Source organism: Dama dama, chromosome 10 (genome assembly GCF_033118175.1).
Source record: "Dama dama isolate Ldn47 chromosome 10, ASM3311817v1, whole genome shotgun sequence".
Classification (NCBI taxonomy): Eukaryota; Metazoa; Chordata; class Mammalia; order Artiodactyla; family Cervidae; genus Dama; species Dama dama.
In genome coordinates, this window is record NC_083690.1 from 4,562,745 (window position 1) to 4,577,107 (window position 14,363).

Below are 14,363 nucleotides of genomic sequence, written 5' to 3' on the forward strand. Positions count from 1 at the left end.
AACTTAAAGAGACAAAAGGTGTCAAAAACAGCTCATTGGGGCCCCAGCACCTGTCTCCTGGTCTCCGAGACCCCTCTTCTGTGGAAGCTTCCCAGAGACCTTTGGAGTAAGCCAGGCTAGGGGAGAAAAGAGCCACTGTTAAAGGGCAGTCTCCACATAACAGTCATGGAGCAGAGGTTGCAAGTGGGGTGCCAAAGCCTGCAGCCCCAGCAGCACCTGGGAGCGCACCAGAGATGTATATTCCTGGGCTCCACCTCAGATCTAAAGAATCAGCAGCTCTGGGGTGAGGCCTGGGATTCGGTTTAACATGCCCTCAGGTGAGTCTGGTGCAGTCAGGTTTCAGGATCACTGCTATAGCCAATGGCCTGTCTCTGTGTTACTAAGTTCCTTTTACTAGATCCCTCCTGACACAATAGCTTTTTTAAAATAAAAAGTTTTTTTTTTCATTGTAAAGAAATATGTGCATGGTGTGTGTGTATATATATGTGTATATATATATATAGCAGGGGGGAGAGAATGTCTCCTTGTCCAACCATCCAGAGATAGTCATAATGCTCTTAAAAATACCATAGGAACTCAATCCTTCTATTTTTTCAAACCAAGAGAATGAATTCTTTCTCAGACCCCCACCTTCAAGAATAGTACAAAGGAAATGGTACATTTTGCGAACTTACTAGTGGAACTTCAGAGGACACTCAGAGATCTGTGACCACCTGGGGAGGCTTCACCACCTGGGATCTGAGCCGCCTGCGGGCACAGCAAGCTGCCAGAGCCGAATGTGGAACATGGTGAGTCCCGCCCCCTTTACTCAGACCCCTGAGCCTCAGAAATCAGACACCAAAGAGCACAGATGTTCCCAAAGATTCAGAGTAAAATAAATTCTAAACAGCAAAGTTTTCAGAGATACTGATAGTGTATTTACTTCACTTGAAAAATACAAAAGCAGGTAAACTCTTAGACGGTTTTCCATTTCATCAACAGAAGCTTGCCTTTTTAAAAGGCATGAAGACACAGTGTTTTTCTCTAGGATTTGAGTTACATAAAGATGAGGTGGCTTTAAAAAATTACTTAGTAACCTGTAACAGCAGTTTCGAATTAAGCAGAAAAGGCAGCAGTAGCCTTTAGCTAATCTAGAAATGTATGCAGCCGAAGTGCTTCACAGAAGGAGACATAAAGACAGAGCCTTGGTCTGGCTATGCAGTGGCATATTGTGCCAAGTCACTCAGTCGTGTCCGATTCTTTGTGACCTTATGAACAGCAGCCTACTAGGCTCCTCTGTCCATGGGATTCTCCACAGGCAAGAATACCGGGGTGGGTTGCCATTTCCCTCTCCAGTGGCATATTATGCAGCCCTAAAAACAGACCAAGAAGTGATACTTTTGTAGACTGGAAACATAAATGAGAGAGGCTAGAAACAAAAGGTCATGTATTGTAGGATTCTTCCTGTAAAATGTCCAAAACAGGCAAATCCATGGAGAGAGAATGAGGAGCAACTGCTTAATGGGCAAGGGGTTTATTTGTGGGAGGCGGAGCAGGAGGGAGTGTAAAGTGTTTTGGAACACAATAGAGGTGATCATAGTACAACATTGTGGCTGTACTAGATGCAACTGAATGGTTCACTTGAGATGGCTAATTTCACATTAAGTGATTAATTTCACCTCAATTAGTTTTAGTTAAATTTTTTTTTAGTTAAATTTTTGATTAAAATTTTTCTAAAACACTAAGACGAATTAAAAAAAAAAAAGAGCCATGGAAGAAAAAAAGTAGAAGGAATGTATTTAGGAAGAGATTAAGCTAGATGGAGAAGAGGGTTATGTTTTCAAGTTCATGAAGAACTGCTCTGCAGAAGGGAAGGTCAACATGCTTTAATAATACCTGATTCAGAGGCAGTAACATTAAACTGTAATAAAGTTAACACACAAAGGATCTCTGCCCCCATTTTAAGTGCTACTACCATCACCTAAAATTTGAAATATTGATTTTTGGATGTATCTCTAAGGCATTTAACCTGGAGGCCAGGGTCCAACTCGAGCTCAGACCTGCGCTTCCAGTAGATGATCGTCCCTCACACCTCAGGGGAGGGCGGAGGCTCCTGCTTAAGCTTCTGACTGTCCCCACAGTCTCTGGGCAGAGCTCCGTGATCCCTTCACAGTCCATTCCCCTGGATGAACCCCCTGTTCAAGTGTTTGTTGTTTAGTCACTAAGTCGAGTCCGACTCTTTTGGGGTGGAATCTCAGTGATTCTCTGCTACCCTCAAAGGAGCTGTCTCCTCGACGGGCATTTTCAGATCCTTCCCAGATTCCAGGACCTGGGGACAGACCCCATCATCTGTCACTACAAATTCCTGCCTAAAGTGACAGAGAGATGATGAGAGGCAGCTGGAGTCTCACTTCTCCTTTCTGCTCCCCTTCCCCTCCTTGAGGGGTTTCAAAGAGCTGTTTTACCCTTCACATTCCCGTGCTGTTGTCATTCACGTGAAGAGTGCGGTTCTGAGGTGGTGGTGGACAGTAGGCAGAGATGGTCCACACAGAAGTGGCAAGGGGTCTAGGGTGACTGTGAGCACAGAGGGATTCTGCTGTGCTGAATCTCCTCTCCAGACTCTGACTTCATACAGATGCTCTCCTGCCCTTCTACATCTAGCCTAGTTACTATCAACAGTCCCCCAACCACGGATATATATTAACCTCCCCCATTTCTGATGCATCACCACCACACTGCTCCTCCCTCCAAATTATGTTAGAACCTCTTAATCCTCAATCCTATGAAATTTTATCTACAACCCACCCCGCCCCAACTCTTCCTCCTACAGCTGGGGTGCACATCTGCCTCCTCTCTGGAAAAGGCAAGGACATCCCAATCCAGCCATGCAAACTCAGAGCACCAGTGGGCTGCCTCCTGCTCCAGACACAGTCACACTCAGGCTAGCCCTCCCCTGACCCACAACTGAAGCCTTCCTGTTACTTTCCCTTTTCCTATGCCTTTCACACCACCCCCTTCTTCCAAAATACACAAGAATGTTACAGTGATCAGATCTCAAACTGATCAGATCTCTCCCTCCACATGCAGGTATCATATGAATCTCATCACTGTTTCAAACTGACCATTAATCCAGGCAGCAGGGACTGGCTCTAGTGTGACTTTGTTTAGTGTACAACACATGGCACACTCCTTCAAGAAACCTTCTAGCAAGAGAGATTAGATTTAAATTCACCAACATCTCTAATTTTCCTGACTTGCTGAGTGAAGAATTGTTGTTCCTTCCCTGGCTTTGTTTTGGAGAACTCTAATGAGTGTTTTACCACTTTAATTAGTGACTCTAAGCATTCACTGAATATATGAAAGTCTAAGTTATTTCAGCAAATGAGAAATTCGAGAAAATCTTCCCATTGATGAAGAGCACAGGATCAATGCAATATAGCTATTAATAATATTCTCTGGGCAGCAGATGAATTCTGGAATTTCTCAACTAAGCACCTCTCCAGTAACTGGATTCCTGTGCTGCTCACACCAACTTCTTCATGACGAAAACCACAGGGTTCTGACTGCCTTTTCTCACCTGTTGCCTGGCCACTCTCTGTACATCCTCAACCAGAGCCAAAACTTTGTCACCATTCTCTGGGCACTGCTCCCTCACCCAGCTCTGAACCTTTTCTGGCAGAAACTGCTCCAAAACCAGCAGCTCCAGGATTTGCTCTTTTGAGTGTGTCTTAGGCCTCAGCCACTGACAGCAGAGTTCTCAGAGTTTGCTAAAACCTTTATAGGGACCAGCTACCTTCTCATGGGGACCAAGTGCTCCTCACCTCCACTTCCTGGAAGCAGCACTGCTGAAAGTGCTGGCGGGAAGCTTCGTAGTCAGGGCTGTGGCCTGCCATGAAGGGCTGATTGCTGGGTCCTGTGTGGAGTCCTTGCTTGGGGATGGTTGTGCCTGGGGACTCTTTATTGCAGTCATGCTTTGCTTCAATCTGCTGGCTCACTGGCTGTCACTGCCATCCTGCAGTTCAGATTCCATCTCTTATCCCTGGGAAGCAGGTCTCCTGGATACCAGTGAAATATGTCTTTTTGGAATCAGAGACCTGAGCCTGTCATAGATTGGCAGACTCAGACTCATAGTTGGAAAAGGCTCAACTTTGAAGCAAGGCTGAGAAGAATGGAAACAAAACAAAACAAAACATAAAATCATCCCCTATTCCTTCACTCTAGTTCTTACTGTTTATTTCTGTCCTTTCCTTTACTCCTTCTCCAATCCAAGGAGCCAAAGCACCAAAAATATCAAAAAGCATCATTTTTCTCGCTAGCCTGATTTCTGTGGGTGAATTCCCCAAACGGTTCCTCACAGGGTCATCCATCTGTCCCTACTCATGCTCCCCACATGCCTGTGGCTTGTCCCTTTCCTGCCTACCCTCAGAAGCTTGGATCCAGCTTCCCAATTCCTCCTTTTCTTAGGAGGGAAAAGTATCAACCTCATTAATATCACACCCTCCTCCCACCACCACCACCACCACCACCACCACATACACAGTGTGGATAAGAAATGCATTTATTTTCCAGCATTCCTTCTCCACTTCTGACAGAAGCATCTTCTCCCTTTGTGAAAAAGTCCCTTTCTATTCCATTGTCTCTGGTGGGGCTATTCATTACAGTACCTTTCCTCCAACCCCAGGAGTGGGCAACTCACATAGGCTGGGCCTGTCAGAATTCTCTGGTATTTTACATACAGCTGAGGTGAGAAAAGTTCCAAATTTCCTGGAAATTGCTAAACTGGGAGGATGTAAGACAGAAGTTTTTTGCAATTAGGTGCCGTTTTCCATTCCACTCCTCCTCCAAAGGCCCGAGTCCGTTTATAGGAGTAAAAAACGGATTCAGATTGCCTTTCTTCCAAAGCACTGTACTGTGAGCAGTCCTTTTTAACGAAGGAGCATCACAGAGCATAGTTCCTCAGCAGCAAGGCAAAGACTAGAAACTACACTCCTTGCCTTACACCTTTCCATACACCCTACACCTTCTCTCGATGAAGAATAATTCAATGAATGCTACCCTAGTTCCATGCAGAAGGCGGAGCCTGCACTCTAATTGATTCCTAATATCCCATTCATAGTTCATGTAAAAATACTCCTGTCTCAAAAATGTGTTTCTCTATGGCGACAACCAAAACGCTCAGCGGAAAGTAGAACGAGGATGGGGAGTTGGGCCGATTAACTTCTCACTCCTCATCCAGGATGCCCCGGTGCTAGGGTTAGGATCTGCGGCTGAAGACTAGGAAACAAGTCCGCGGATTGCCACTACACTAGCGGGGGCGAGATGGGCAGGGTCACTGGCCGGAGGAAATCTGCGCTCGGGCACAGGGATCGGGACAGTCCTGGCCCAACCGGCTCTGCGACGACTGCCAGCGAAGAGCCCCGGGCCGCAAGGAAGCTGAGCGCTCAAAGGTAGGCGCACGCGCGACTCCGGACTCGCTCAGCCTTGGCGCCGGAAGTCGGCGCCCAGAGCGCGGGCTCGAATCGGTCCACTGCGCTTGCTCGCGAATCGTGCAAACGGACTGCAACTCCCGGCTTGCACTGCGACAGCGGCCAGCATCGGTAGACTCAGAAGCCAATAGGCGAGCTAGGACGCTTCCGAGGAGCCAATCCCTCTGCGGAGGAGGCGGGCCCTCCCGTGACAGAATTCCACGGCAGCTCGTGGGAGTGTCCGCGACGAGAGGCTTCTGCCCCGCCCCCAGCCGTGGCTCCGGGGTCCCCAGAGAGGTGAGTCGCGTGCAGGTGGGCGCGGGTTGCAGGGCTGTCGATCGCGCTGTCGTCGCAGGCGCCACCCCCAGTTCTCATCGGCCACGTAATCGAGCCGCGCGCCAGAGTGCTGCAGCTTCGCGGAGCTCGGGCCAGCTGGGGCGCGAAGCCCGGCGTCCTCAGAGGCCGGAGCTGCTGGGCCTCGGTGCCTCGGGGGCGAGCAGCCGGCGCGCCACCGTGTACCTTGCTCGCCCGCAGGAGGTTTCCGCTAACTCCCAACCCTTCGGCGTGCGCCGAGGGCTTGCCTGGGCTCGCCCCGTAGCGCGGCGAGATGCTGGAGGTCGGCCTGAGGAGGATGCGAGAGAGCTGGTGTAGGCTACCTGGATGACAATCTCAACTTTTCCCAGGAATTCCTGCCAGCCCATTAAGTTCCGTTGCGCATTTCCCCTGAGACCTGTTGTGCTTGTCGCTAAAATGAAAGCAATATTTTCCCCAGTTTCCTTTTAGGACATTATGACTCTTCGCCTTTGCAAGACAGTTCAAGACGCTGGCAGGAAAACAAAAACTTCCCACTCCAAGGGACTGTGTTGTCGTCAGGAGTTTGGGATCGAGGCCAGCGAACGAGGAGCCTCTGTCTGCATCCTTTCCTTTCCAACATCCTCAGAGGACCTTCGTTTATAGCATCTTTCTAGTATTCGGGCCATGGTCCCGAAGGCTTGACCTGTTTACCAGGAGAGAGAAGCTGGCTCCTGAGCCCAAAAATGGCGGCTAAGATGGAGATAACTTTGAGCTCGCAGTCCCATATTCAGGCTTCCTCCAAGCAGGAGAGACATATAATAGCAAAGCTAGAAGAAAAACGGGAGCCCCCTCTGCAAAAAGACTGGCCCGATCCTGAGCTCTCCCGCCAGAGTTTTAGACGGTTTTGTTATCAAGAGGCATCTGGACCCCAGGAGGCACTCTCCCACCTCCGGCAGCTGTGCCGTCAGTGGCTGCAGCCCGAGGTGCACACCAAGGAGCAGATTTTGGAGCTGTTGGTGCTGGAGCAGTTCCTGAACATCCTGCCCGCAGAGATCCAGGCTCGGGCCAGGCATCGATGTCCAGTGAGCAGCAAGGAGATCGTGACCCTTGTGGAAGATTTTCATCGAGCAGCCAAGGGACCAAAGCAGTGGGTAAGGAGGGTACTTTGTTGTCGTCCCCAGGATTTCTCTTTCATCTGGTTCGTGTTTGGTCTCTGGACCCCTCCCTAGAGAGAGGAGTCCAGAATTTCAAACGTTGCTTCTGGCCTCTGTTTGGAACCCTACTCCCCTCACCCCTGCTGGGAGGGGAGGTGTAACAAATTTTCAGAAAACAGCAGCCACAGGCACTCCAGTGAGAAAGTAGAGCTCTTGAATCTTTGCTGACAGGTCTCCCCCCACCCATCCCTCTTGAAGCTTTCCTACAATCAAGATTCTTGGTAGACAAGAGGAATTTGATTTGGGGGGCATTTTATTAGCTCTTGTCCCAGCATATTGCCTTTGACTCAGGGAACTCCAGCTCAATTGGCCAGTATTCCTTCCAACTCCCACCCTCAAGTTAGATCCCAGTAGGGGCCTAGGGAGGAAGCAGTTAAGGAACAGGGTTAGGGCAGTTCTCTTAGAGCCCTATCACTACTTAGATTTCCTTAATCAGGAGTGTCTTGGGCAGAATAATTTATAGATAAGGGTGGTTTATTAAAAACCACCTCTTCCCTCTTCCCATACTGCTTCCTAATCCTACAGAGCCTGTTTCCAGCAGAAGTAGGGCAGTATAGGGTAGGAACCTGCTGCATGGGTGTCGTGGTTGACCCTGCTCTCTGATGACCCAGACCTTGAGAATGGGCCAAGCTGTGGGAACATTTACTCAGGAAGTATTGGCTGATTTGGAGCAGGTTCCTTTTGGTCATTCTACACATCCTTCCCTTTGCTTCCTTTGAGAGTTTCAGCAGTCTCTATCAAGATTGACACCTACCCCCCAGACCCTGCCCCCCCCCCCCCCCCCCCGCCGAGATTATCAGAAATTTCCAGGCAACAACAGTCATTACTCTGGTTGAGCTCACAGTGAGAGGTCAAGCTGCCCTCAGTCAGTCCTCCAGTTGTGCTTTAATGCAAGGGACTTGTTCCTAGGTGGCTGTTTGTATGGAGGGCCAGAAGGTGCTTTTGGAGAAAACTGGATCCCAGCTGGAAGAACAGGAACTGCCAGACTTTCAACCACAAACTCCCAGGAGACATCCCAGGGAGGAGACATCCCAGGCAGGATCTCAGGATCAGCCGAGCCCGAGCCCTCGTCATTGGGAAAAATCCCTGCTCCTCCAGGAACCAACCTCCAGATTGGCTGAGACAGGTAAACAGTCTGTGTGTCTTCTCTCCCTCTCATCAGCGCTTCATCTCTATCAAAGCATCTCAGGGTTCTGAAAAGCCACAGACTAGGTATTGAGCTTTTCTTCAGTATTGTATGGAGCAATATGGAGCAAGCATCTGGAGAAAAGATGCTTGCTCCATTGTATGTAATAGTAGATCTTGATTCCCTAACAAACTTCACTAATTAGAATGGTAGTAATACTTTATGTAAGTGTGCTGTTACCATTTTCTTTTCATGACTCTTTGACAGTCCAGTACACAAGAGGATTGTTTTAGCCTGCTTTTCTGTCCCTTTCAGAGCTACTGATCAGTTCAGTTCTGTTGCTCAGTGTCCGACTCTTTGCGACCCCATGGACTGCAGGAGACCAGGCTTCCCTGTCCATCACCAACTCCCAACTCCCGGAGCTTGCTCAATCTCATATCCTTTGAGTCAGTGATGCCATAGTGAAGACAAATTCACATATGACCACTGATGAACTTCCATTCAAGCTGTGGCTGAGTTTCATCACTTAAAACTGTCCCATGTTTAGAAAGGCCCTAAACAAGGTTCTGCTCATTAGAGGAAAAAGACTCTCCTGGTATTATTTTCTGCCCCTTCCTCCTCTTGTGACATTAATGAAACACTTTAATTTGATTATTCTCAAAACTCAGGAATTGAGACCTAGGGCATCTGGCAAGAAGGCACTGTGGTCCAGGTTGAGGTCCTGCCCCATAACCTGGCCTTCATGATCCTGAAGAAGGTGAACCACACGTACTCCCTTCTGCCTTAGCAGAGGCAGCTGGGTTGCATGCTGTCTCCATCTCCTTTTATTTTATTCCAAAGTGGATGGGGTCTCATGCTCAGGGTTCACCTATGTTATAGCAGTGTGCTTCCCTGGTGGTTCAGATGGTAAAGAATCTGCCTGCAATACAGGAGATCCGGGTTCGATCCCTGGGCCAGGAAGATCCCCTGGAGAAGGGGATAGCTACCCATGCCAGCATTCTTACCTCAGAAATCCCATGGACAAAGGAGCCTGGCGGGCTACAGTCCCTGGGGTTGTAAATAGTTGGACACAACTGAGCAATTAACATATTCAGCATGTGTCAGTACTTCATTCCTTTCTATGGCTGAATGATATTCCACTCTGTGGGCATTTTGTTTGTTTTCAGTTGATAGACATTTGTGTTGTTTCCACTTTTTAGCTGTTATAAATAATACTGCTGTGAACATTTGTGTACAAGTTTTTGTGAGGGTGTCTGTTTTCATTTCTCTTGAGTCTACACCAAGAGAAATTCCAGTACCAATTCCAGGAGTGGAATTACTGGGTCCTATGGTGAAAGTGAAAGTCGCTCAGTCGTGTCTGATTCTTTGTGACCCTATGGACTATACAGTCCCTGGAATTCTCTAGGCCAGAATACTGGAGTGGGTAACCTTTCCTTTCTGCAGGGGATCTTCCCAACCCAGGGATCAAACCCAGGTCTCCCGCATTGCAAGTGGATTCTTTACCAGCTGAGCCACAAGGGAAGCCCGGGTCCTATGGTAACTCTCTGTTTAACTTTTTGATGTTGGACTTTTCCGATGTGGCTGCACTGTTTTATTTTCAGCAGTCTATGAGGATTCCAGTTTCTCTATATCCTTGTTGACACTTGTTATTGTTGGTGCTTTTGATTATGTCCATTCTATTAGGTGTGAAATGGAGTCTCTTGGAGATTTTGAATTATTTCCCTTATGACTACTACTGTTGAGCATCTTTTTATGTGCCTATTAGCCAATTGTATTAATATATCTTCTTTGGAGAAATGTCTATTCGGATCCTTTGCTCATTTTTAAACTAGATTGGTCTTTTTATTGTTGTTATAAGAGTTCTTTATATTATCTGGATACCAGACTCTTATATATAATTTTCAAATGTTTTCTCCCTTTCTGTGGATTGTCTTTTCACTTTCTTGATAGTGTCCTTTGAAGCACAAATGTTTTGAATGTTGAGGAGGTCCAATTTATCTTTTTGTTTGCTTGTACTTTTGGTGACATATCTAAAATACTGTTGCCTAATCCAGTGTCACAAAGACTTACACCTTTGTTCTGTTCAGAGAGAGAGAGATTTAGCTGTTACATTTATGTCTTTGATCCATTTTGAGTTAATTTTTGTGTTGTGAGTCAGGGTCCAACTTCATTCTTTTGTATATAGAAATCCAGTTGTTCCAGCACCACTTGTTGAAAAGACATCTTTACTCCGTTGAATTATCATGACAACCTTGTTGAAAAGCAATTGACCATAATTGTGTGGGCTGCTTTTTAAATCTGAATTTAAAGTTAAATAAAAATTCAGTTTCTCAGTCACACAAGCCATATTCCAAGTACTCAGTAGCCACATGTGGCTAGTGGCTGCCATGTTCAATAGGTCTTCCATGTAGCAGGAATCCTCCAGCTTGCCCACAGGCCACTCGAACTCATTTCTCTCCTGATCCTTAATCCTGGTAGTCAGAAGTTACAGAGTTTCTGTAATTAGGGTACATGACTGGCCCATATCCCAGTTGACATATGCTATCTGTCAACCTTGTAATGAGCAAAAACACCACACTCAGTAGATTTATCATTATTTGAAGAGAGAGTGGTGGTCAGTGTCCATATAAGTGAGGGTGTATTTGTAGTGTTGAAGTTTCTCATGGGCTTGCTTCTTCCTATTTCTCCTTTCCTAAACATTTTCCCAAAGGTAGGAAGGAGGCAGGGGTTGGAGAACGTGGTCCCTAACTTTAATATAAGTCAGAATACCCCCAGGCTCCCCCTGTTACCTGCAGACTTCGGGCTCTACCTCCAGAGCTTCTGACCCGGCAGCCGGGGGTGGGGGAAGCAGGGGCAGCCTGCCTGGTTGACAGGTGCCCCAGTGCATCTAATGTGTGAGCAGCCCAGTGGAGAACCGCACTTTGAGAAACTGTGTGTGTATTCATAGCTCTCTTGCTGAGGTTCTTTCTTTGAAGCCCAGAAATGAAGCATATTCTTTCTAATTGTAGAGACCCCCAGGATGAAAAGTGACAACAAGGAGAATCCACAGCAGGAAGGGGCTAAAGGGGCAAAGCCCGGTGCGTTGTCAGTGGGCAGACCGAAAGGGAGTGGCCTGCAGAGCCCCGAACCCAGAGGGGCGAGTCTCAGTGAGCCCCGGCTGTCTCAGAGGCAGGTCAGCGCCCCCAGCGCCCAGAAGCCCTTTGCTCACTACCAGAGACATTGCAGGGAACTGGAGTACATCGGCGCCCCCCTGAAAAGCCACCCACTGAGAGAGCTGAAGAAGAGCAAGGGGAGCAGGAGGAGCCTGAGCAGCCGCCTGCAGCGTCTCAGTCACCAGCCGGCCCGCTCGGCAAAGAAACCTTACAAGTGTGATGAATGTGGGAAAAGCTTCACGTGGAATTCAGAGCTGAAAAGGCACCAGCGAGTCCACACGGGGGAGAGGCCCTACACGTGCGGAGAGTGTGGGAACTGCTTTGGCCGGCAGTCCACCCTGAAGCTGCACCAGCGGATCCACACCGGGGAGAAGCCATACCAGTGCGGTCAGTGTGGGAAAAGCTTTCGCCAGAGCTCCAACCTTCACCAGCATTACAGGCTCCACCATGGGGACTGAGGGCAGGCAGGCCTGGGTCCTCGCTGTTCACAAGGAAGGTACTTGCATTCCTCCTTCCCCTCGCTCGCATGTAAATCACAAAGACTGTCTGCGTGACTTACAAGGAAGAAAGCAAGAGGTGCCTGTCCAGGAGGAGGCTGAAGGGGACCTGACGTGCCTGGTGATGGGGAGGAAGTGGCAGGTCTGGTCCTTGGGTCAGAGAGCACTGGGTGAAGAGCGGGGAGTCCCACTGAGGGAGAATCAGGACGATCCTGCAGGTGTGCCCCGCACCTTGATGTTAACTCTCCCCCTGCTGCTTTATTTATCCTGTAACTATGTTCAAGGATAAATCTTACATATAGTTACGCGTTTGCTTCCATAGCCGACAATCTATCATGCGCGCACTCTTTTAATAAAGATGAGTGATCCGCAAGAATTTCAAGGCAGAAGCTCATTGGAATGTAAATCCCCTAATATTCTTCCTGTCATTCCTGGCTGTTCATAACAAAGACGCGTGAAGTGGAAGTGTGGATCTGCTTGTGTGAGGAGGGGTCTTCAAGTATTGGTGGTGTTAACAAAATAAACATACACATACACGCCCTGAGGGATCTTTTTATACCAAAGCACTTTTGATTTGGTGAAATAAAATCCTGGCTGCCATAGCCCCCACCAGTACTGATAGGGAGAAGCTACCAGAAGTAAGACTGCTAAGGGAGTCCTTCCTAGTATCCTTTCTCACTCGGGCCGGTAGCTTTAAGCACAACAAAATGATTGGAATGATGAAAATATTCTAAAACCAAATTATTTCAGAACATGTACTAAAAAAGTCACTGACACGTTCATTAATTTTACGACATGTAAATTATGTCTCAGTTAAGTTTCCAAGAATGACAAAAGGTGGCAGTACATTGAATGCAAGAGGACAAAACATTTTGTCTGTTAGGCCAAGAGATAATTAATGGGAGCCCAGTGGTCTGCCCCATCATTTTTGGTGGCCCTTCAGACTAGTCTGAGGTCCCCTTCCCAACAATTACATCAGGCTTGTTGGGAGAACAGGAGAGGTGTGTTTTCAGCAGTGGAAGGGAGGCCAGAGTCACAAAAACCTGCGAGAGGCAGCCTCAGGAAATGGCAGAGCCCAGGAGGTGACGCTGCAGGGAGATGCATATGAAATGGGGCTGTCTGGACTAAAGACAGTGTTCAGAAGAAGAGTTTTAAGGTGTTTATTTTACCTTTTGGTTCATAGGTGGGCTGTCCTCTTGCTGTGTCTCCTTGTGGTGGAAAGGCTGAGGGAGTTCTGTGGGATCTCTTGAGGGCACTAATCCCATTCATGAGGGCTCCATCCTCATGACCTACCTCCTAAGACCATCATGTTGAGGGTTAGGTTTTCAGCATAGGAATTAGGGGAAACACATTCAGATCACAGCACCTAGTGTGCATGAAATTTGGCTTTGGGCAGACCTAGATTCAACCCCAGCTTTAGTTCCCCTTTCAAACCTGTTTCTTCAACTTTATAAAGTTTAAATGCGAGGATCCGCATTTAAAGTTTAAATGTGGTGATCCAGTGATTAAGACTTCAGGCTCCCAATGCAGGGGGCCTGGGTTGGATCCCTGGTCAAGGAACCAGATCCTGCATGCCACTAAGACCTGGTGCAGCCAAAATAAATAAATAAAAATGAACGTTAAAAAAAATAAGAATAAAGAGTAAGGGGTGGGCAGAGGTGGTGGGGGGCAACTAGTTAGATCCCAAAGGACTGTTCACCCTGAGTCTACTGAGGAGCTGAGTGGGAAGTGCTCCCCCACAGCGTATTCATGCACCTGCTCCTCTTTCATCTTGATTTCCCGCTCAGTCTGTAGCCTTGCCCCAAACCCCAGGGAAAACTCTCCTATGCTCAGTCCTTTGAAACTATAAGACACTTTTCCCTTTGCAACAGGTGGGTTTTACTCAAGGAAATAGTGCCTAAACCAGGGCACATGTCTTTTCAGTATTTTTTAAAATCCTTTTGGGAACTGCATTCTTATATTAACATCTGGTTTATTTAATTTTTAGTTTGGTTGCATACTATTGAGAAAATTGCAATGCACATAGATCAGTCGTTTCAAATGCTAATGGTTCTAATAGCTCTTCTTACAAGATACTCTGCACAGAAAAGGCAAAAACAGCTTTACTATCAGATCTGCACAAAAATACAAAAATATGTCATGCTGATAGCATAAATTATTTTTATGTCTCTGATACATTATTTTGTATATTACATTTAAATATTTTACTGCAGCTGTAAAATACTTATTTCAAATTTTTTTTACTTCAAAGATAATTTTTTCAATTGAGATATAATTTATATACCATAACTTCATCCTTTTTTGAAAATATTTTATTTACTTATTTGGCATCACTGGGTCTTAGTTGTAGCATGCGGCATCTTGAATCTTCATTGCAGCATGCGAACTCTTAGTTGCAACATGTGGTATCTAGTTCCCGGTCAGGGTTTGAACCTGGACCCCCTCCTTTGGGAGCATGGAGTCATAGCCACTGGACCACAGGGAAGTCCCAAATTCATCCCGTTAAAGTACAAAGTTCAGTGGGTTTTTAAAAAAATTATAGTCACAAAATTGTACAACCAGATCCATGTCTTTGAGAGACACAAAAGTTGCTTCTTCACAGGGAGTTAGCTAATCACACACATGTTCTGCAGTTG

The 14,363-nt window shown here is 47.1% G+C and overlaps 1 protein-coding gene across 3 annotated transcripts; it reads left to right on the forward strand.

Annotated features, from left to right (window-relative positions):
- The first annotated feature begins 5,638 nt into the window (after positions 1 to 5,638).
- On the forward strand, positions 5,639 to 12,266 carry ZNF174 (zinc finger protein 174). Of its 3 annotated transcripts, XM_061152698.1 has the most exons (5): positions 5,639 to 5,741; positions 6,217 to 6,889; positions 7,862 to 8,078; positions 9,522 to 9,614; positions 11,087 to 12,266. In XM_061152698.1, exons 2-5 carry the CDS (start codon positions 6,482 to 6,484, stop codon positions 11,686 to 11,688), a joined length of 1,320 nt encoding a protein of 439 aa, XP_061008681.1. In that variant the 5' UTR covers positions 5,639 to 5,741; positions 6,217 to 6,481; the 3' UTR covers positions 11,689 to 12,266. The 3 variants fall into 3 exon arrangements, with proteins under 3 accessions (XP_061008681.1, XP_061008683.1, XP_061008682.1); XM_061152700.1 differs by lacking the exons at positions 5,639 to 5,741; positions 9,522 to 9,614; positions 11,087 to 12,266 and adding exons at positions 8,394 to 8,405; positions 8,541 to 8,893 and having other exon boundaries at positions 5,752 to 6,889; XM_061152699.1 differs by lacking the exons at positions 5,639 to 5,741; positions 9,522 to 9,614 and having other exon boundaries at positions 5,752 to 6,889.
- The last annotated feature ends 2,097 nt before the right edge of the window (positions 12,267 to 14,363 follow it).